The following is a 22,606-nucleotide window of genomic DNA, read 5'->3' as shown; positions in this document are numbered from 1 at the left end:
TCAGAATATGAGTCTGATACTGCTCCATTGAGCTGTGATTATGGGGCGTGTTTCAACGAACCAGGAAAAAAAATGCCTCTTCACTCAATTGGATACCTAGAACCAATCAGATAAACGTAGTATGACCATCTGATACATTCAACTATTACCGAATCCCGTAGGAAGGACGGCAAAAACATCTTTTCGATAGACAAATGCCTTGATCGCGTTTCTCTGTTCCTCTTTCATAATTAATGCGCTGTCAATATCTGTGAGATATGCATGCTCACGTTATACTTATTAGCAGTGAGGCTAGCTAGCTACTATGTGTTTCAATGGATTTTTGGTTAGCATTAGCAATAAGCGTTAGCAATAACCTAACAATAATGGTCTACAGCTTCAGTTAAGACCTACAATACTCTGCAACATTCGTGTTGCACATACACAACTAACCGAGTCAATGTAGACATAAAAAAGTCGTGTAGATAGCTTAATACATATCAAATATTTCCCACTAACAGGCTCCCGAGACGCCGCCATTTTGGTAGGATTTCGAATCTACCGTTAATTAAACTAAATCGTTGGTTGATCATCTGTCCATCATCGTATAAAGCCCGCCCTTACAATTTGATTGGTTAGATCATTTTTCTGAAAACTGATCATTTCTCCCCATCAGAGCAGTGCCAGACCGAACTTCCCAGACCACAAATGTGGTGGGAGGGGCTAAGTTCAGTCTGGTATCCAGGCTAGGTTTTAGTGAGAGGCCAGTCACAATGTGACATTCTTTTTTTGTTTGTTTATTTATTTTTTGTATGTTATTGTTACCATTTCAATTTTGCATGAGACAAGGAGTCTTTCAGCCTGTGTGTGTGTGTGTGTGTGTGTGTAAATGGGCCTGTGCTTGTGCGTCAGAGCCACGGCTTTGACAAGGTTACCCTCTCGTTCCCAAATACTTCCCGACCTATCCAGCGGGTAATGTCAGCCTGCGTTTGCTCTGATTACGGGGTTGGCATCTGCCAAACCCCCAGAGCAAGGAGGGGAAGAAGTTTCCCGTAGAAACAGCAGCCTCTTCTATCTTCGCCTCAGTGGTACCAATCTGGTCACACTGTGATCCGTTACCTCAGTTCACTGCCCAGTTCAGTCTTCTTCTGTCTTATGTTGAGGTGTGTGGTGTTAAATAGGCTTTAATAGGGAGGTCTTAAAGAATCAGACACATCCCTTTTTTTTATCATGTTCAGTCTTGGGGTGAACACAGCCACTGTCTCAAAATAAAATTGACATCACTACTCAGCAGGCATATGTCATATGACAAGAACACATGATATTTGATTCACTAGCGACCCCTACAGGCAATATTTTGATATTGCTGGATAAGACATCAGAGGATGGAACATTATTCCCCCAAATTATCTTTATTCAGACACATTTTTAATAGTATGACCTTTGTCCTGTTTATCTCTCTGAAAGCGTTGAAAGACACTGATGTACTGTTATGTCCCTGTAGTTTCCTGAAGGGAGACATGTTTATTGTTCACAATGAACTGGACGATGGCTGGATGTGGGTGTCCAATGTGCGCACTGAGGAGCAGGGTCTGATTGTGGACGACCTGGTCGAGGAGGTGGTGAGTACACACACAAACACGCACGCCACACACACGCACGCACACACACGCATGCACACGCACGCACAGCACCAGAGACACAAAGATTCACATCTGAGTTATCTGAACACTGTTTCATGATCTTGTTGTTTTTCCCTTCTTTAGGGACGAGAAGAGGATCCTCATGAGGGAAAAATGTGAGTGGATTAATTTATGTTGTTGCTGGTAAACAGACTTAAGGGGACAATCTGTTTTCATGGTGGCTGTAAATGACACAGACTTCGTTCAGCTTGACTGTGCACAGTGCAATCACAGGAGCGTCATAGCTGTGGTCCGCTTGTTATACTCCCAACTATCATCCACAGTCATCCTCTTTTAGTCGATTTTTGTTTGTTTGTTTGTTTTTTTGCCATAGCTGTAGTGAGTTTGACTGAAGTTCAGCAAACTAAACGAGGACGAAACAGACATGCAGTAAATGGTTGTGCGTGCAAGCGCTCTCTAGTCTGATTGAGCATATTAGCTGACTTAACACTGATTTGGCAGTAATGTTTTCCCCCTCAGTGGCTTGTGCATCTTTAGAACTGGACGTGTGTGTATGCGTGCGTGCGCGTGTGTGTGTGGTTTCGTGTGTGCATGCATATCTGTGTGTGCGTGTGCAGATGCCCTCGCAAACTGGCGTGAGCAAGAACAGCATCAGAGCGCCAGCGGCTGTAGTGTTGGTGGAGGGGGCAGAGGGGGCAGAAAGCCGTGGGTGCTGAGCAACCAGCGCTGACTCACCCTCTGCCCCGATCCTGCCCGACAACGGCAACCCTCTCCACTTCGCTCCACCCACGCTAACCATGCCCCTGTTTTCTCCTTTGCTCTCCCCCTTCTGTGTTCCATTCACCTCTGCTGCAGCTGGTATCATGGGAAGATCAGCAAACAAGAGGCCTACAACCTGCTGATGACAGGTACCTAGGCGGACGCACTTCTCATGGTCACTTACAGGAGATGGACAGGAATTGACCGAATAACACAATCTGATGGTTTTCCAAACAAAAAGACAAATGTGTACCTAAACCAACATATGTATCATTTAAATGATGTGAATTGTTCTGTTCAAATTGGCATTAGAACAAAATGTTAAATGAAGACTAATTGTCACTCTTCTCTGTGTTTTCTCTTTCTCTCTCTCTATCTCTCTCTCAGTGGGGCAAGTGAGCAGTTTCCTGGTGAGGCCGTCGGATAACACCCCGGGGGACTACTCCCTCTTCTTCCGCACTGGTGAGAACATCCAGCGGTTCAAGATCAGCCCCACTCCCAACAACCAGTACATGATGGGAGGAAGGTACTACAACAGGTATGTCGTCTACAGAGAACAAGAAGTGAGGTTATGTGAAGGGAAACTGTATTACTTACCTGACACAGGTGAGAATCCTGGCTGCTCTAACATGAATGCATGTCTGGTTGTTATACCACCGAGAGCGACACAGAGACTTGACAGAATGGACTGGATACTTTGTGGTCTACTGTCCCCATGAATGCTTCAGCAAAACATTGTATCACTTGATATGCCATGAAGCACATATTCATTTGAATTGGGTAGAACTCACCCCCCCCCACACACACACACACACACACACACACACACACACACACACACACACACACACACACACACACACACACACACACATACACACACACACACACACACATCATGGAAAGTTCTGGTGTGCTAATGAGTAAAAGGCCCTCTCAGGACACCTCTCCTTCACCCTCTGACCGCCTGACCCTCATCCATATGCACCGTTCCCTTTGAAAACATTTGGCCCACTGTCCATATCCAAACACACTAGGCCACAGGATAGCTAGGACACTGTCCATATCCAAACACACTAGGCCACAGGATAGCTAGGACACTGCCTTTTTTTTACACTTCAAACCCGCTGGTGTGCCAGCTTTGTAAACCAGCATGGAAATGTGGGACCCGCTCTTGTTTTGCTGATGTTTAATCTTCCGAGCAACTTCACCACACCACTCTGTGGAAGCGGTTTAAGACTGCCGACGGCGCTTCACTGTGACCTGGGCTTTTGTCTAGCAGGGTTTTTAATGAGAGTGTGGGGCACACTAGGGACCGTCTCAGGAATACAGGCCCCAGCCAGCATTAGGGTTCTAATGGCTTCTCCCTTAATGCTTCTCTTGGCAGCATGGCTGATATCATGGAGCACTATAAGAAGGAGCAGATCGTGGAGGGCTACATCCTGAGAGATCCTGTGTCCGTGCAGGTGGGTGGATATCATGGGATGGAGGATGGTTTGCTTTCTAGTCATGTCTTTTTTTTTTTTTTTCTTCCAGTGCCTGTCTCCAATCACTAACTGTGCTGTTTCTTCTGTGTGTGTGTCTGTGCGCATGCGTGTGTGTGTGTCTGTGCGCACGCTTTTGTTTGTGTGTGTGTGTGTGTGTGTCTGTGCGCACGCTTTTGTGTGTTTGTGTGTGTTTTACCGTGTTATCCACCATGGCACCGCCCTTCCTTAGCATCAAGAACAAGTCCTCTCTGACCTGGTGGACGGCAGGGAGATCTATAACACTATCCGACGGAAAACGAAAGATGCCTTCTACAAAAACATTGTCAAGAAAGGATACCTCCTGTTCAACAAAGGTACTGTGTGCTTCCCTAAGCCGTTTCCACACTGGCAAACACATTGGAGCCACTTAGGGACAAGACATTCATTCATCATGGCAATAATCTTACAATCTTTTAGCAAACCCTACTAACAAGACGAAAGCTGCCAACGTCCAACCAGAGGCATGTTTTAGGCTAGAACTACTCTCGAGGTTACACTTCGACATGGCCCTAAAAGGCTTGTTGGAGTATGAGGCCTCGTATTTGTATTCTCTCCACTCTTTGCTCTGTGTGTGTGTGTGTGTGTGTGTGTGTGTGTGTGTGTGTGTGTGTGTGTGTCCCATAAGCGATAATGAAAGCAGGCTCCCACCTCGTTTGTAGAGGATGGAGGCCTTATGCTAATATTCCTCACAGAAATCCCCCACGTCTTTATGGCTCTCTGTGATCATCTCGTCTGACTCAGCCAGCAGAGTTCAAAGAAAGCTTCAAGAGAGAGGAAGCTCACACTCACCGTCTGAGCCACACACACATACGTGTGTGTGTGTGTGTGTGTGTGTGTGTGTATGTATGTGTATGTATGTGTGTGTGTATATATATATATATATATATATATATATATATATATATATATATACAGATACAGATACATACACCCACAAACTCACACACATACATATATACCAACACAAACATACTCTCACAGGCACAAACACACGCAAAAACACACACACACACACACACACAATTAAAGTGGACTTTTTAATGCCCCCCACTCTCTAAGCACTTCATTTAATGGGTGAGCCCTGTGGCTGCCCGCTACCCACTACACATGCAGAAGCTTATATTGATGCAGATGAGGTTCTGCTTGGTCTCCGCCCAGAGCCGTCCACCTCGTGCCCTCTCCATTTGGTATTCACGGGCATTCACCAACATAGTTCCCTCTGTTGCATCTCTTAAATGAGATCAAGCGTAGAGTTCAAAACCCACTTTCCATTCATTATTTGTGCTGAAGCCTGATCTGTCCTCTCCCCCCCCTCTCTCTCTCTCTTTCTCTCCCCTCTCTCACCTCTCTCTCTCCTCACCTTCTTTCAGGCAAAGGCAAGCGCTGGAAGAACCTTTACTTCATCCTGGAGGGGAACGACGCCCAGCTAATCTACTTTGAGAGCGAGAAGCGAGCCACCAAGCCCAAGGGGCTGATCGACCTGAGCGTGTGCTCTGTCTACGGCGTCCACGACAGTCTGTTTGGCAGGTGAGCCTCCATCACCTCCGGACACACCCGCAGTCCCCGTTAGGCTACATTATATTACATTGCTTAACATTTCCGAGATAATCTGTTCATTGTCTGTCACTGAACACATTGAAACGTAACATATTTCTAAATTTGACCTAAGGCAACCATTCTTAGTAAATGTAAAGTCATGGTGAAAACAACCAGAAGCCTGTGCTGAAAGGTATTATCAATCTCCTCGTCTGGGTGTCTTAACCACCGTTCATCACTTTGTGCCAGCGAGAAAGAGGGAGAGACGGGGCCTGAATTAGGTTCTGACTGGGCTGTAGCAGGTTCTGACTGGGCTGTATTAGGTTCTGACTGGGCTGTATTAGGTTCTGACTGGGCTGTATTAGGTTCTGACTGGGCTGAATTAGGTTCTGACTGGGCTGTAATAGGTTATGACTGGGCTGTAATAGGTTATGACTGGGCTGTAATAGGTTATGACTGGGCTGTAATAGGTTATGACTGGGCTGTATTAGGTTATGACTGGGCTGTATTAGGTTCTGACTGGGCTGTATTTGGTTCTGACTGGGCTGTATTAGGTTCTGACTGGGCTGTATTAGGTTCTGACTGGGCTGTATTAGGTTCTGACTGGGCTGTATTAGGTTCTGACTGGGCTGTATTAGGTTCTGACTGGGCTGTATTTGGTTCTGACTGGGCTGTATTAGGTTCTGACTGGGCTGTATTTGGTTCTGACTGGGCTGAATTAGGTTCTGACTGGGCTGTCTTTGTATTGCATGGTCTGCTGCCTCTGGAAGTGGGACTCCAACAGAACTAATAGAGACCAGGTCACTTGTCCAGAGGCACTCGAAAAAGCTATAAAAAGGTCTTGGTCAAAAAGAAAAACCTCTGATTTAAAAAAACTCCATATAACTCTGGAAGCTTCTTTGTCATTTCTGTTTGTTATGTTGGTAGGCCTAAGACCGGCCGAGGCACTGGTCTGAGTGGGCCGGCTCTCTGGCCACTGTCCCTAGCCCCTAGCACTGGGTCTAGAGGTGTCCATAAAGTTAGTGTGCCTGCTGCTTGTGTTAGGCAGCCATGTGCAGTCACTCTCCCATCACCTGATGCATTTCCACTCTTTTTTCTCTCCCTGCTGCAGGCCAAACTGTTTCCAGATTGTGGTTCAGCACTTTAGCGAGGAGCAGTACATATTCTACTTTGCAGGAGACACTCCAGAACAGGCACAGGTCTGTCCTCTTCTCACCCACCTGCGTCTGGCTGGGTTTCTGTCTGTGTTTGTGTTTGCTTTGTATGTTTATGTCTCTATACTGTGTGTGTGTGTGTGCCTGTGCGTGTGCCCGTGCGCGTGTGTGCGTGTGTGTGCATCTTATCTGTCTGTGCTGTGGCTTACCCTCCTAATGGACTGTTCCCTATCAGGACTGGATGAAATGCTTACAGACGTTCTGCAGTAACCTTAGGAAACCTACACAGGCCACAACTAACAAGAGACTACGGCAGGTACGTGTGGGGTTACACTGTTAACTCTCTTTTTTTTTTTTTCTTTCTTTCTTATACACATACACATACACACTCACACTCACACACACACACACACAGTCACACCCAGTAATTCTTCGCTGCTCCTCTCGTCCCTTAGGTCAGCAGCTTAGTGTTGTATGTGGAGGAGGCCCACAAACTCCCCATCAAACACTTCACCAACCCCTACTGCAACATCTACTTGAACAGCGTCCAGGTGGCCAAGACCCACCCCAGAGAGGGCCAGAACCCTGTCTTCACTGAGGAGTTCATCTTCGAGTGAGTCCACCACAGAACGGAGTTTAGCCTCTTTCTAGATTTGTTTGTTCGCTTGTTTGTTTATTTAGTTGTGGCAACTTTAAGTGAATAACATGATATTATAATTGACTTATTATGACTTAATTTTTTTTTCCCAGTGATCTATCAAGTGAAATCAACAGGTTTGAGATCAGCCTGAGCAACAAAACCAAGAAAAGCAAGGAGAGTGATATCTGTGAGTGAATCTGTGCTTTCAAATAGTCTCGTTTCTGTATTACTTCAAAGAGCTGTGTTTTTGTCTGGGCTGAGCAGATTAAACGCTTGCTCTCAGTTTTATTTTGTGCAACATCGCCCTCTGGTGTTCATAGCACACTTTGCCGGATGAAAAAAAAAGCAAACTTGTGTGTCAATTGTGTGTTGTTTGCATTTCTGTATCAACATGTTTGGTTTAGTTTCTATTGTTTTTTATGTATATGTGGGTGTACCATATACATATGTTTGTTCCTATTTGTATATGTGTGTGTGTGTGTGTGTGTGTGTGTCTGTCTGTGTGTGAATGGATGGACATATATGTTTCATCATGTTTCATCGTGTGTACGTACATGTGTGTGTGCTCCATATACGTATGTTTGTTCATGCTTGTTTGTGTGTGCACTCCCGTCTGTGTTCCTCAGTGTTCATGCGGTGTCAGCTGAACCGGCTGAACCGGGGGCAGATGATAGATGAGTGGTTCCCCCTGAGCTCCCACATCCCGCTGAAGGGCATCGAGCCAGGCTCGCTCCGCGTGCGCGCCCGCTACTCCATGGAGAAGATCATGCCCGAGGAGGAGTACAGCGAGTTCAAAGAGGTACCCCTCAGCAGGCCGCATCCGACTCCATCAAGCCCCCCCCCCCCCCATACACCCACCCCCCCGCATCCTCGCAAGACGGCTCGTCACGGATGAAAGGAAGCATGTTAGATGATGTTTAGCTAAGAATTTGGACCCCGTGCTTAAGTTAGTTTAGCTGTTCATTCAGGAGGTTAATGAAAGGATTCTCAGCAAGAGTTGCTTGCTTTCTTAGCCAGAGTTGATGGCCACATTGATTTCCATTCAAGTCTGTCAGGTCTCATTGCTGTAAAGTCATAGCTCGGGGTCCATGGATTACAGGAGGTCCTTACCTCTTATATGATCGTAATTAAGTGTAGAGGAGTAGAGTGTATGGTCCAACAGAGTGGAGCTACAAAGAGGCTGAACTGGATTCAGGTCTTGGAGACCACTAAGCTTTGAGAATGTTTCAGTCTCTGATACAGATAGTGTTGATAATTCAATGTCACATATTCACACAGTGGCTTATTCATTTTGCCCAGAGTCCACTGTCTCACTCTGTTTCACGTGTCTCTGTCCCTGCAGCTCATCCTGCAGAAGGACTTCCACGTGATCTACGCGCTGGCCCACGTCTGTGGCCAGGACCGCACCCAGCTGGCCAGCATCCTGCTGCGCATCTTCAGACACGAGCAGTCCGAGGCACCCCTGCTCCGGGTCCTCAACGACCGCGAGATCAGCATGGAAGGTAATCAGGACCAGCCCGTTACGCACGCGCACACACACACACACACACACACTCACATACACACGCACGCACGCACGCATGCACGCACGCACGCACGCTCACACACACACACACACACACTCACATGCATACACACACACACACACACACACACACTCACATGCATACACACACAAACAAACACATACACACTCACATACACACACACACTCACACACACTCGCAGACACACACACACACAAACACACTCGCAGTCACATACACACAGAAACCCATATCTCTCACATACACACCACCATCAGCATCGCAGCTGTTTGTTGACAGATGTGTATGTAAGGGCCGGCAGATTGCGTGAGCTGCTCGTTGTCCTGTGCTGCTCGTTGTGCCCCCCCCCCCCCCCAACAAGCCACTTCAGCCAACGAGCTGCAGTTTATAACGGCCATACGTGCGCTCTGTCTGGGCCCACTAAAACAGGCCAGTTACATGGAGCGCACACTCTCGCTCTCTTGTTCACACTCTCTCTATGTCTCTTTATACCTCTCTCTCTCTCAGACACACACACACACACACCTTCTTGTTCTCTCTCTCTCTCTCTTGGAGAGGCTGTGACCAGATGACAATGGCGAGCTTGCACTACCCGTGGCCATATGGTGGCCAATCCATCACTCTGTTCAGTGCCCTATTATGTCAGCTAATGTGATCATTTGTACTCTCCCCAAGACCTAATTTGGCACTTGGGTAAATGAGCCGTCATTTTCACATACAAAGTAGGGCTTTTGGAATAACATGAAGAGCGCATAGAGGTGAAGGCTCACTGGGACGCCAGTTAAGACATTAAACCTGTGGAATGAATGCATGTTCTGTCTGTTGCTATGTCACAAAGTTCACACAATGATCTTAACGGTAATATTTGTTCCAGTTTCATGATGTCTGCGTGCTCTTTGTTTATGTTTAGATGTCATGACGATCTGAGTTCAGATGGCATAACCTAAGGGTTTTTGTAAACGCTGGTTTCGCATATTTAGCCATCATTCGCATATTTAGCCTAGTACTCGTGCGCGTGAGTGTGTGCGCCGTTAAGTGTGTTTTGCCCTGATTATGACCTAATGCCGTTGTGTTTCTTTTCCCTCCAGACGAGGCCACCACTCTGTTCCGCGCCACGACCCTGGCCAGCACACTTATGGAGCAGTACATGAAGGCCACGGCAACGCCCTTCGTGCACCACGCCCTCAAAGACACCATCCTCAGGATCATGGAGAGCAAGCAGTCCTGTGAGGTGAGGCTCTGCTCACCATGGCAACCGGCATTCCCTTCGTCTCTCTAGTCAACATATGGTTTCCTGTCTCTTAAGTCAGGTTCCCAACCTTTTTGACTCTGAGGCCCAACTTTTTGTATTTGTAACAGGTCGGAGCCACACAGACACCCCGCTTATTTTAGCGAATCTATATTCCATTAGGCTAATTGAATCTAGAATCCATTAATTCTAATTAATAAGCGATTGTTATGTGTGAGAAAAAGCAACATCAGCACCTGCCACAGGTGGAAGCCTAGAAAGAAATAAAAGAAAATCTAACTCTAGATATTGCATCAAAATTGTATTGTGCACCCGAAAACAACATAAATACACACAGAGAACTGAATTGCAGTAGGCCTAGGCCTATTTGTGCACAACAAGCAACTGAGGACCCAAAAGATAGCATGTACTCAAAACAAGTGATGGAACATGCAAACAAGACCACTCAGCTAGGCCTAATTAAAATAAGTGATGCTTAAGACATGCAAACAAACAAGGTTAAATCTGTGGCTGCAATCTATTATCAACATAAATAGCACCAATCATTCCTGGGCAGTCGTTTGAGTTGGTAGCTGTCCACAGAAAAGCATATCCACTCCAATGATAACGCACAAAAACAACACTAATGCAACGTTACTGACGTCCGTCGAATCCTATACATTTACGAGTCATCACTTCAGACAGCGTGTATTTTAGACACTGTTGTTTAATGGTATATTTTCCGTGCTCTCTCGCCGTCAAGCAAGGAATATGCGAAACACAATGTTGCCACTCAACGGTAAATCGTTAGAATAGTGTGGGTTGGTGACCATCTAACCTGGGGTTGCTTTCTGTCGGGTGCTTTGCATTAAGGTGATAACTTAAAGACGAGTTGCTTCAGTGGCAGCTAAATTCAGCTTGACAAATGCTACATACAACTTTAGATTTGTCGATTGTTCTGTCATTTTGCCTCTTAAACAGAAACTTTCCGCCAAACAATCCCTCAGCTCTCTCCAACTTTCACTACCGTCTCAGTCGCTTCTGCCTAACTGACTGCAGGCACGCTGTCGCTGCCAAATGTGAGGACCCGCCTGATGTGAGTCCGCATGCGCAAACTTTGCGACACTACTGTAGTACAACGAGCCAGGTAATGCTGGTGGTGTAGGCTACAGCATGAAGTGGAATGACAAGCGCATTTGTTTACGTTTGAAATCCACCAAGGTTTATGATGTTAAGCTTCATGTTTATTGAATTATTAGTTAAGCAGTGCATTCATTAGCCTACTAGTAACAGTAATACAACATAGCCCCATATGTTGACACTGAACCTTATGCTGTAAATCGTTGACAAAATTATAAAACACTACGTTAAATAAACCTACATTATGCGTTAAGAGAAGCCAGATACATTGATATTAAACCATGTATGAGCATGCACGTCTTGGATAGTTTGCTCCTGAGCCTTCTGCCGTAAACCGTTTGTGTTTGCGCATGCGGACTCACATCAGGCAGCGGCGGACTCACATCAGACAGGGTCCTCACATTTGGCAGCGACACACGCGCCGGTTTCGTGTAAACGCACACCGGAAGTAAACCAAGTTGCGTTAACTGCATTAAAAATGTGTATCACATTAATCTCGGCCACAATAATATCATAGATGTACGCGTTTACTTTGACCTCCTTAATTAATATTGTTCTCAATTTAAAATCAGTTACTCGCTCCGCGGCCCACCAATGGGGGGAAAAAAAATCATTTTCGCGGCCCAATGATAGTGCTCTGCGGCCCACCAATGGGCCGCGGCCCATGGGTTGAGAAACCCTGTCTTAAGTCAATACACACACGTAGGCAAACTTGTCTGTGCATATTGTCTTATTACATATTTAGTTTGGTGATGTTTTATGTTAGCATTACACACTAATATATATTTTTTATTTTGTAACATTCACTCGTTTCTTCTGTAATTTGTTCTGTGAAATTTGTAATTTAATTAACATACATTAATTGAATGCCCTAACTTAAATCAAGTCAAATATACATAAGTGTTTTTGATGTGCATTGCATGTTGCATTGCATTTGCTGTTGTTCTGTACATAACTGTCTATGACCCCATTGCTGCAGCTGAACCCCTCCAAGCTGGAGAAGAACGAGGACGTGAGCCCCAACTTAGCTCACCTCCTCAACATCCTGTCCGAGCTGGTGGAGAAGATCTTCATGGCCGCTGAGATCTTGCCACCGTAAGGATGAGCGCACTCCGCACTCTCTGCTCACCTCAGCACACACAGAGAGACGCAGAGAGACGCAGAGAGACGCAGAGAGACACACAGAGACACACAGAGACACACACCACTGGAGCAGTAGGAGTGGGCAGTGGTCTGCCTGTAGTTCCCTCATCAGATGTGTGGTTAGTTAGTGAGGAGGCTCTGGGATGCCAAAGGAAGCATAGTTGGCATGTTCTCTGGATCGCCATGGGTGGCCCTACCTTGCCCCCAGTTAGCTCCATCAAAAAACACCTCCTCGCCGCAAATTGTACTTACATATTTACATGTACAGAATTGGAAAGCCTCAACTAGTTCATCTGTGTTAAAAGTGGGTTATCTGTATGGTTCATGTACCTATCTGTGTTATACTGTGGTTTATGAGGAAATGAAAGAAGAGCTGATGTTTACTCACTTCCTCCCATACCCCCTCCCCATAACACAGCACGCTGAGATATATCTACGGCTGCTTGCAGAAGTCTGTGCAGCAGAAGTGGCCAACAAACACCACCATGAGGACCAGAGTTGTCAGGTAATGAACCACAATAACCTCATCTTTTTTTTCAGAAGCTAATACAAGCTATTCGACAAGACAAAAGATTTCAAAGAGAACATTTGTGGTGTGAAGGAGTATGTTCATAATGTAATCTTTTCTCTCTCTCTCGCAGTGGCTTTGTGTTCTTAAGACTCATCTGTCCTGCCATTCTTAAACCCAGAATGTTCAACATTATCGCTGGTGAGTTCAGCTCCTGACTCTAAAAAATGATTTACCTGTGACCTGACATTTCCACATTATACAAAAAAATGTAAGTGCGTAGTTGATTGACAGGAAAACACTAGGGGAACATCCCAGCAAGGTCATAGAATAGAGCACCACTTTGTAAGTAATTTGTAAGTAAGTCATTTTAATGCAAGTAAGTAATCACTTGCCAATCACAGAATGTGACTCTTTGAGTATACAAGGTGCTCCATGACATTGTGTGAGATTTCAGTTTTCTTCTCCATGTAGATCCTCCCTCCTCCACAGCCGGCAGGACGCTCACGCTGGTTGCCAAGTCTGTCCAAAATCTTGCCAACCTGGTGGAGTTTGGCGCCAAGGTACAATCCCTCAGGCAGTTCAGTTTGAGAGTTAGGAGAGGACTAGTATAATGATAATGTAGTATAATGAGCCTGAGTACCTCATTCATCAACATCAAAGTGAATGGTCAGACATCTCTCCAAAGGGGCTGGAATGGCAGGTTTGTTATTGAGAGGACTGTGTTTTTTTCTGTCTCCAGGAGCCATATATGGAGGGAGTGAATCCGTTTATCAAGAACAACAAACATCGGATGATCATGTTCCTGGATGAGCTGGGTGTATGTCAGACCTCCTTTTTTTGCCATCCATCACACCCACATCAAATCTCGATCAACCCCTGAGAAATACCTATAGTTTTGGACATGTTAAAACAGTGTGTGTGTGTGTGGGTGTTTTTCGCTCTCCAGAATGTCCCAGACCTCCCTGATGTCACTGAGCACTTTAGGACAGACCTGTCCCGTAACCTGGCTGCCCTGCACGAGATCTGCGTCGCCCACTCAGATGAGCTCCGCACCCGAAGCAATGAGCGAGGAGCCTCGCAGGTGTGTGTGTGTGTGTGTGTGTGTGTGTGTGTATATATATAGTGCCGCAGACCAAATCAAACTTTTGTGAACCTTGTACTCTTTTATACTGTCTCTATCCCTACCTCTTGGAAGTCAGTCTGAAATGTGGTTTACCTAAGCAATGCAAGCACATTGAGGGCAGCAACTGTATTGTAAAGCTGACAGATTGCGTTTTGTTTCTCAACCCTGAATGGGTGTTTGTTTCTTTCTTTCTTTCTGTGTCTTGCAGCACGTGCTGAAGAAGCTGCTGGCCATTACTGAGCTCCTTCAGCAAAAGCAGGCCCAGTATGCCATGACCAACAGCAACAGGTAGTTCCCTTTCCTTCTCTCTGTGTATGGAAAAGCAAACAGGACCCAGCACGTTCCACCCTCATCTTTATGGCAACCACCACCACCCATCACCTCATCATCCCCACCCTCCTGCCTCATCATTGTCTCCATGACAACTATGCAACTTCCACCACCAGAGTGTCTAAGCCAAGACTTCCTGACTCCTGTTGTGACTGTGACACTTCATATCAACCATTTCACACACAGGAGGTTGTGTATGTTTGTTTGCCGTCTTCCGTTCCCTGACTTTGAATGCACATGTTTGACCAAGTGAGTTTGAGGTGATGTGAAATGAACAGTTTAAAAAAAAAAAAAAAGCTTCATGAACCTTCCAAAAAAAACAATACGAAAAAGAAAGGTTCCTCCAATGCCTGGTTGCCAAAGCCTGCCCAGCAATCTCTCTGTCTGCTTTAATTGAGTAGTCACGTGACCTGAAAGCTGCCACTGACCTCCCCGCTCCCCCCAACCCCTCTCTCTACATTAACTGGATTGTGTGATCGATCTGTAAAGGTTTTTTTTATACATTTAAGACTGACATATATGCAAATATGCTGACTTGCTTTTTCCCCCTCCATCTCTATGGTTCAGTCTCAATTGTATTGTAGATTGGATTTCTTATTTTGTTGGCAGGAAGTATGGGTATTTTATATCAGGACAATACATTCTCTTGCTGGAATCATGAGTATATAAATTGAAAACAAAAAGCTGCAATTTTTTTTTGTCTGTACATTGTTTCACATATCTGTAAGGAGCTGTACCTTCCCTGAGGGTACTCATAGAAAAAAGAAAAGCATGAACTTGGGAAGAGCTCATGGAAGTCTGTTATGTTTACAACAGCCGATTTGCAAGTAGTACAGACTGTATCAAGGATGCATGCACTTATTAAATCTTTTTTTATAAATTAATGTACAGTCTCTTGTTATTGAGTCAGGCACATCTCCTCAGTCTATGTTGAATGCCCTTGTGTAACTTTATAATACAATGTTTACCGATAGAATTATGGTTCTTGTAAGTGTTACAAGCCAATTCCATGTCTATGTACAGGCAGTGTCCATTACATGGGAGAACACAAAAGAAAAACAACTTGCTTCTCTGATTGTGGACATTTAGTTTTTGACATCTGTTTTCAGATATGACTAGTTCATATTATTCAAATTTCTGTACCTCAACTTATGTTTAATGTTCCATTTTGAAAGAACCATCAACAGCCAAGTGACAATCCAAATTATTGTAACAAAAAATATTTATTATTACTTGGTAAGAAATAAAAAAGTCTACAAGACTCATGACAAAGCATTCACAGGAAAGCAGATTTGCAAATTATTGCTCTGCTCTGGAAGAAACTGTCTTCAGCAGCAGAGCCAACATGGCCGCTGCGGTGGTGCCTTGTGGCCTTCACAGGGACTCCAGGTCCTCATCAGTCCAGACCTCCTGCAAAGCAACCTCATTACACAAACATCGAACAACCCACAGAAGAATGCATGAGTTAAAAGGGGGAAAAAGAAGTAGAGCTGGTATTCACATACTTCCTCGGTGAGAAGTGGCTTTTTGGCAACCTCGTGTTCTTCTTCGTATCCTCGTTTTCTTTTCCTGAGAACGCAAGACAGGATAAGAACACCATAAGGATCTCCGTTTTCCACACAAAATGTATCTGGCTGTGCTAAGAGGGCACTGAGACCTCTTCTTTTCATAAGTTCATCTTCATGTCCCTCCATCATCCTCATTCAGCTCCATGATATTATGGTTTTCATTATATTTCAATGTCACCTACTAGTTATGTAAGTGCACATGCATCCCACAGACCGTTTCATAATGCATGTCAACAATGTCTATGCAGATACACACTGAAGTTATAGTTATGTACTGTTAATGCTTTAAACCTTGCATGGAACTCATCAGTCTGTCAGACTAGCATATTACAGAAGAATTCCTGGAAAAAAAGTAACAGAAAAAAAAGGGGGGGCCCTTTGTTTCTTGCAGAAAATAATTAGCAAAAAGAGGAGGAAAAGCTCACATGTCTAAACTTGAAGGCAATTTAAACCACCTTAATTCACCTGTCTGGCAAAGAGGATGAAAGATGCGTTTCATTGTCAAAGCCGTCAGTTTCATAAAAGTCTTGACTCTTGACTGAGCCACACCGTTCTTTTATTACCGGTGCCAAAAAATTACTGAATTAAGGATTGCCTTATTCCCTTTCTTTTTAGTTTTTAAGTGTGTTTTTCCGCCATAGTTTTTTTTCACACACACACACACCATTTTAACACAGGTACTTTGGTGAGGAATTTCTGGACCTTGCTACGTCTGGAGCCAATCTTCATAATGTGTTGTCTAACATGTTTCTATGGCCTCACACTGCACACGCTTTGTCTTACAGAAACGAATGTACCATACTGACTACCATCCAGGTTATGTGACGTGGATATCAACGAGAAAAGAAGATCAACAAGTCAAGCAACCAATCAGAGATGGGGGAGAGAGAGAGAAAGAAAGAAAGAACAAATCAACAAGGCTGGAGCTGAAATGTTTACCAGTGACCTCATACATACCAAAACAGCTCCAAATATAACCTTTTACCCATCCTAACTTATTTCGATTACACTGTATGCTTCTCATTCTGTTGTTAGTGTGCTTGAAATGACCTCGAAAAGTGGTGTGATTGCCCTATTTGGACCTAAAAAGTCTGGACCTAAAGAGTTGTGCACCCCCCCAAAAAAAGCAGCTTAAAAATCAAAGTGCTTGGCACCTCTCCCCTCTAGATGCGTCTACTTCAACCACAAAGTACGTCTCCGTCAGACTTTCTTTTTGTGAAAATGGGTGTCATGCAGGCCAACTGTAGCAAATACGGATTGCGGAGAACTGCAGGGATCCCGTCACACCTCACGGACAACCTTCCCTAATCGACAGTGACCTGAGGCAAGGTTGTGATGAACACGCCCATCAGGGAAACGACACACAGCACCTCTCCTGAATACAAGCCTTAACAAAAGTCTTTACCTAGATACAACACACCACGACACCGGATCACCTCGCCCTCTTCTGGACTGGGGGATCGAGAATGAGACACTGCCCGAGAACCGACTGTACACTTCCGAGCTGCTTTGCTTAGTCTAATAGTTAATCGTAAGCACCTGAGCTTGTATCCTTTGGGGGGGGATGATATTTGTGTTTGAAATATTTGTATGGGGACTCAACTTTGGACGATAGACAAAGTGTTTTAGCCCTTTGTGCTCCGTGCATGTGTTTACATTTGATACAACTCTTATGCTGTATATGCTATTCTGAGAGAACCAAGGATCTGGAAGTTACAGCAGTTCTATGGTGAGCTTCTAGGTTCATGGTGGTTAGCTTTTTTCCAACGGTTTACACAGATCCCTCTCTTGGTTGTATTGTTCAAGTGTTCTTCGCTATTAAGCTGATAGCCACAGGGGCTCTTTAAACAAACCTTTGTTGGTTTCTTGGTAGAACATTTAGGCTAAACATACGTTCTACAGAGACAAAGAACCCACTTCTAAGAGTGTAGCCTCGGCAGGATGTTGTAGCTCGAATTTTCACCTGTTTTTGCACCCTTTCAACGGACACTATTCCAAGAATATCTCGGCCTAAACTGTCATACATCCACTGACTGCAAACGCTGTATTTCATCCTTCACCCAACAGATTTGTCCGTATGCAAACGGTTATCCAAAGTATGTTAAGGTGTTTGTACTTGATCTGTCAAGTGCATTGCTGTCACAAACCCAAGAAACCTCAGCATCCTTCACCACTGTATGCAAGGAAAGACAGATCCCAACAGTGAATCCGTGCCCTGGGTCAAAAGTCCCAGCACAGACTGATACTGTACTGATAATGTCTCCTTGTTATATCAGAGACCTGGTGTGTTTTTTTATTTTTGTATTTGATTAATATAGCCACTTTTGCATCTTAGATACGTGTTTGGGGTGAAAAACTGACCGACCAGGCTGAATAAAACTGTTAGTACTTCTGCTTGGTTCTGTATTCAGTCTTTCTAAAAGCCTATTGTTTTCTTTGCATCAACCCAAACTGAGCTGGTCAAGTATTTATTTGAGGACTGAAACACGTGGTAAATAAACTTGGCAACATTTCATGCTAAGCACATTGACAGATGAGATGCTAACGCTAGGTCTGGGATCTGTTTTTTTTTTAGGCTGGCTCAGTCGATTCAATTAAATGAGCCATTTGAATATGTTCAATTCAAAGTCAAAGGACATTATCTATTTATTTTTTTACGTGGACCGACCACAGAAATGCATAGCATATTTTCTAGCATAGGTCTCTGAATCCATATATCTTGCATAAAAAATGACAAAGGGTTACCCTATCTTTACTCGGTATACAACAAATCAAAATGATTTTCAAAGCAATGGCACCATGAATGAGTACAATTCTTGGCTATAAATCAGATTTGGCAACATCAGCAAAACATTGCTTGGGCAAACATAACAAAATTATTGAGAAATACTTCTGTTTGCTAGATTTGGTAGCATTTACTATCAGTCATATCAGACAAATCCAGAGGCCTGCCTTGTAGAAATAAAACCATTTGATCACCATAATGTGACTGACATCCAAAATGAGGATGCTGTGAAGGCTTAGGAGGGCGAGGCTCAGGCTAAAGATTCACAGAGAACTGAAAGAGATTGGACACAATCTGTTTTCTCCACTACTCTATGTTACCAGTCTGTTTAATCAGAGTAGGAAGCGGTCAGATTTAATCGGTCAGGACTTTTCCAAAACTTTCACTTAATTTATTGAAATTCATGACTTTTCAAGGCCTAGTTAATGGGATTTAAAAAAATCCATGACTTCCAGAATGTCCATCACCGTGGGAACCCAGACTATGCACAACATTGCGACTCTAATGACAGAGTCACTTTAGGATACCACAGGTAAGTTTCCCATGTAGAGTGTTAGTCAATGTACTTACAAGTTTGAGGAGGAGAACTCTGCGTGGACCCTTTCCAGCTTTTGTTTGCACATGACGACCTCTTCTGGTTTCGGTAGCTCATATTTCTTAGTGAGGTGTTTCATTCCTACATGAAATTCAACAATGGTATTGTAAAGCTTCAAAATGTAATGCCTGATAGATCTGCTTTGGGTTCCTCCTAACTTAACTGCTCCCAGCTTAGACTTCTCTGATACAGCCTTCCAAAGGGTCTCCTTCTTCGTCACCTAAGCACCCCATGAGAGATACATTCATCTCCCAGAGCTCTTTTGTCAGGGGAAGAGGAACAGTTTTCCCCCTCTCTGTGTCAATAATTGGTTAATTAAAAGAACCCAGAGGAAGGTACAACTTGCTGATTATGCAATGAAGGATACCCATAGAACATCAGTAAATGACTACAATTTTGCAGTATCTAGTATGAGTACTACTAATTACAATTGCAGTACGAGTATACCTATGTATTTGGTGGAGTGATTGGAAGAACTTACTCCTCATGGTGTCCATCAGTTTTGACATACTCTCTTTATCATCTTTAAGTCCCATGCATTCGGTCAAGTAGCTGGAGAAAACATAAAAGGTTTGCTGTAATACTATTACAAATGTTACTTAAATGTGATCGGAGATGAATAAATAAGTACATAGATAGATAGATAGTTTGATTGATTGATTGATATATAGAGAGCACACTCTAGTGTCTGTGGCTAGAGTCCACAGGGTGACACAATGCATCTTGGGTGTTGTGGCGATCGAAGGGGTTGTATGTGGTAAACCTATTTTCCCCAAGGTAATAGCCATGGTGCCCTTTGCTGGTCACGCATAACCCATCCCAAAAGTAACAGCTTTAGCCCATGAAAGATTATGACACAGTGGAAGTACGCAACACGCTCCAACACCCACCTCTCCATGCTGAGCCCAGCCCGAGAGGCACTGTTTAACACAGCAGTCAGGGCTATCTGGGAAGGTGAAGCTAGAAGCCCAACATCAGTCACGGTAGCCCGGTTCAGGAAGTCATCAGCAGTCTTCCGCAGCACCTCGGGGTTCTCCAGCATTGGGTACCTAGTCTGGGTGGACACACAGAGGGCACTCACTGCCACGAAGCTGGACCAATTGCAAAGAATCAGTTTTTTGAGACAAGCATCATCTCTAGACCCGCCCTGAAGATGGGTGCACTGGTGTCTCACCTTCAGGTCGATGAGCAAGCCCTCCATAGGTCGGTAAGGGGTATGAATGACCAGGTGGAAGTTGAGCTGTTGGATGAGAAGAAGCTCGTACTCCAAGATCTGCTCCAGAACCTTCTCTTGTCCAGCTGGTGTCTCCTGAAGGTTGCCAACAAACTGTGTGCTGGACACATTGAACTCATCCACTTTGCAGGAGAGGTATGAACATGTCAACCTGTCGAAGCAGAATGATAAGTGTCCATGTGGCATGACCACACTTGAACAGAGCAAAATGATTCACAAAGAACTATAATATAGTTACACTCAGTCGCCATTGTCTGCAGTGTGTCTACACAATAACTGTCCCACATGTCTGCGGAATTGTATTACTCTCAATCAATTGAGGAACGTACATTATTATCCTAGGGTGATGCTCCATCAGGGAATTGTTCAGGTAAAACCTCCGGAAATACATGGCAGCTGTGCCCTTAGAGACAGTGACAAAGTGCAGTAATGAAGTTGTTGGAAATTATTAAAAGGTATTTTTTTATTCCCCCAATAGCTTTGTTGTGGGTTATTTACCACGACGGATTTGGGCATTGTTGGTTTGAAAATCGAACAGAAGTCCAGCAGCCTCTTCTCATAGTGTCTGAAGATCACCATTTCCTCGTGGGGGTCAAGAAACAAAGATTCGCTGAATGGCTGCAGAGGGTGAGACAAAACATAAGCCAGTTTAAATATGAAGCACTACACAGCATAAGCAAAGATTTCAATAGATTTCAATTTCAATAGAGTCAATAGCTGTCATCGTACCTTTCCACTAGACATTATCTTTGAGCGAAACTTCTGATTAGCGTCATATCTTTTTTTCTCCAGCATGGCCTCACTGTCGAATAGCCAATGCTTTTTCTGAGAACTGTTATGGTACATGATTGGAAGACTGCAGAGAAAATAAAGGCTCAAATTATCATTGCACGGATTTCAACGCTTACACATCAGCATTCTTGCTGTATAATATAGTAAGTACCCAGTTCCTGTTACGCAATATAATGTAACTCATTCGTGCTCAAGTTTTTTTTTATCTAATCAAGTCATATGTTTGAAAGACTGCAAACATAAATTCTTACTCTTCCTCTGCACATTGGCACGTGATTCGCAAAATGTATCGGTACTAGCGGTCACTTAAAATGTGGTAATATTAAAGATAACAAGCTAGTGTTAAACTTGACGTTATCATTGCAGCAACTAGCCTATATCAGTTAACTTTAACTTAAGTAAATAGATTATTTCACTTACCACGAGATTTGCTACTGCACTGGCAGAAAACAATGGTAGTTTTCTCGGCGATGTACAAGATGGGAGGTTTTTAAATCATGTACCTTCTCAGAAAGGGCTCAGTTGGAAGTTAACGTCGCAATCTTGCACTTGTTAATTAGACAACGCTAGGTATATTTAACGATGACAAGCTAGCTTTCTAGCTTAGCTAAATGTCTTGTTATAACATGTTCGCATGGTGGTGGTTAGTTTACAAGTTCATATTTCAATTCAGGAGTCTTGGGGGCGTTAGTTACAATATATCACGCTGATGAGACGAAAACATGGCCCAAGTACTTTCAAATAAATAATAAACTGTAAGCTACTAGATATGGTACCGGGTACTTCTCATCTGCTTGAAGCTGCGTGAATCTGCGTGAATGCAATGAGAATAAGGCTTGGTTAGGCAATTTTACAGAACGGAAGTCATCCTGTCGTGGAATTAAAAGTCCTGTTCATAGACATAGTGGTCTATCACCTTCATCGTAGAGTAGCATACTGGCAAAACTGAGTTATTTCATTAGAATGATGGTCTGTAATCATAACTAGTGTATCGATACAGCTATTTCATTTAAATGGCAAAATTAAATAAATTAGTACGTTATTAACGATATTTGCCTAATCAATTTAATAGTCAACTTTTCTGGTACAACTTTAATTTTGACAGTGGTTGTCTTCATATTTCCGCTAGAGATAATCACATATTTCCGCTGACTTCTCTGAAATTTGTCAATACAAAAAGTCATTGTTGACTCCTAGTGGTTGGTTGTAGATGTTTTTGCGACTTTTCGCCACCTACGCTGCCGTGGAGAATCTCGTCCACTGGGTGACGTCCTTTATCTGTCAGTAGCACATTACAAGGTGTCAAAATTCAACCCTTTTTGTCAGGTTACAAAGGAAATGTCTTTTTCTTTTTTCCAATTATGCTCTACACT

The 22,606-nt window shown here is 43.9% G+C and overlaps 2 protein-coding genes across 4 annotated transcripts in view; one reads left to right on the top strand and one right to left on the bottom strand.

Moving 5' to 3' along the window:
* The window catches only part of rasa1a (RAS p21 protein activator (GTPase activating protein) 1a), a 34,073-nt gene extending 18,989 nt beyond the window's left edge, over positions 1 to 15,084 (top strand). For both annotated transcript variants that reach the window (XM_080852094.1, XM_080852095.1), the window contains exons 5-25: positions 1,484 to 1,601; positions 1,746 to 1,777; positions 2,478 to 2,530; positions 2,769 to 2,919; positions 3,769 to 3,847; positions 4,098 to 4,221; positions 5,278 to 5,434; positions 6,555 to 6,642; positions 6,833 to 6,913; positions 7,053 to 7,210; positions 7,348 to 7,424; positions 7,864 to 8,036; positions 8,580 to 8,739; positions 9,873 to 10,015; positions 12,132 to 12,247; positions 12,714 to 12,800; positions 12,937 to 13,004; positions 13,278 to 13,366; positions 13,546 to 13,623; positions 13,753 to 13,887; positions 14,138 to 15,084. In XM_080852094.1, coding sequence (XP_080708220.1) covers positions 1,484 to 1,601; positions 1,746 to 1,777; positions 2,478 to 2,530; positions 2,769 to 2,919; positions 3,769 to 3,847; positions 4,098 to 4,221; positions 5,278 to 5,434; positions 6,555 to 6,642; positions 6,833 to 6,913; positions 7,053 to 7,210; positions 7,348 to 7,424; positions 7,864 to 8,036; positions 8,580 to 8,739; positions 9,873 to 10,015; positions 12,132 to 12,247; positions 12,714 to 12,800; positions 12,937 to 13,004; positions 13,278 to 13,366; positions 13,546 to 13,623; positions 13,753 to 13,887; positions 14,138 to 14,221 — 2,251 coding nt within the window. In that variant the 3' untranslated portion in view covers positions 14,222 to 15,084. The remainder of the gene's footprint in view (positions 1 to 1,483; positions 1,602 to 1,745; positions 1,778 to 2,477; positions 2,531 to 2,768; positions 2,920 to 3,768; positions 3,848 to 4,097; positions 4,222 to 5,277; positions 5,435 to 6,554; positions 6,643 to 6,832; positions 6,914 to 7,052; positions 7,211 to 7,347; positions 7,425 to 7,863; positions 8,037 to 8,579; positions 8,740 to 9,872; positions 10,016 to 12,131; positions 12,248 to 12,713; positions 12,801 to 12,936; positions 13,005 to 13,277; positions 13,367 to 13,545; positions 13,624 to 13,752; positions 13,888 to 14,137) is intronic.
* A 417-nt stretch (positions 15,085 to 15,501) lies between these two features.
* Positions 15,502 to 21,973, bottom strand: ccnh (cyclin H). Of its 2 annotated transcripts, XM_080852098.1 has the most exons (10): positions 21,654 to 21,973; positions 21,171 to 21,297; positions 20,940 to 21,059; positions 20,771 to 20,844; positions 20,382 to 20,592; positions 20,098 to 20,261; positions 19,689 to 19,759; positions 19,183 to 19,288; positions 15,765 to 15,828; positions 15,502 to 15,669 (listed from the first exon to the last, which is right to left on the bottom strand). In XM_080852098.1, exons 2-10 carry the CDS (start codon positions 21,285 to 21,287, stop codon positions 15,634 to 15,636), a joined length of 963 nt encoding a protein of 320 aa, XP_080708224.1. In that variant the 5' UTR covers positions 21,288 to 21,297; positions 21,654 to 21,973; the 3' UTR covers positions 15,502 to 15,633. The 2 variants fall into 2 exon arrangements, with proteins under 2 accessions (XP_080708224.1, XP_080708223.1); XM_080852097.1 differs by having other exon boundaries at positions 15,502 to 15,828.
* Between the last annotated feature and the right edge of the window lie 633 nt (positions 21,974 to 22,606).

Source organism: Sprattus sprattus (assembly GCF_963457725.1).
Source record: "Sprattus sprattus genome assembly, chromosome: 15".
In the NCBI taxonomy this organism is placed as follows: Eukaryota; Metazoa; Chordata; class Actinopteri; order Clupeiformes; family Clupeidae; genus Sprattus; species Sprattus sprattus.
The sequence above is the reverse complement of the archived record's forward strand: the minus strand, read 5'-3'. Positions and strand labels throughout refer to the sequence as shown.

What these genes read in the sequence shown, in the direction of transcription:
- ccnh (XM_080852097.1), bottom strand. Translation starts at nt 21,287, where the DNA reads ATGTACCATAACAGTTCTCAGAAAAAGCATTGGCTATTCGACAGTGAG. An exon ending in AGATAATGTCTAGTGGAAAG is followed by an intron (nt 21,060 to 21,170) that starts GTACGATGACAG and finishes CACCCTCTGCAG; the next exon opens with CCATTCAGCGAATCTTTGTT. An exon ending in CAATGCCCAAATCCGTCGTG is followed by an intron (nt 20,845 to 20,939) that starts GTAAATAACCCA and finishes ACTGTCTCTAAG; the next exon opens with GGCACAGCTGCCATGTATTT.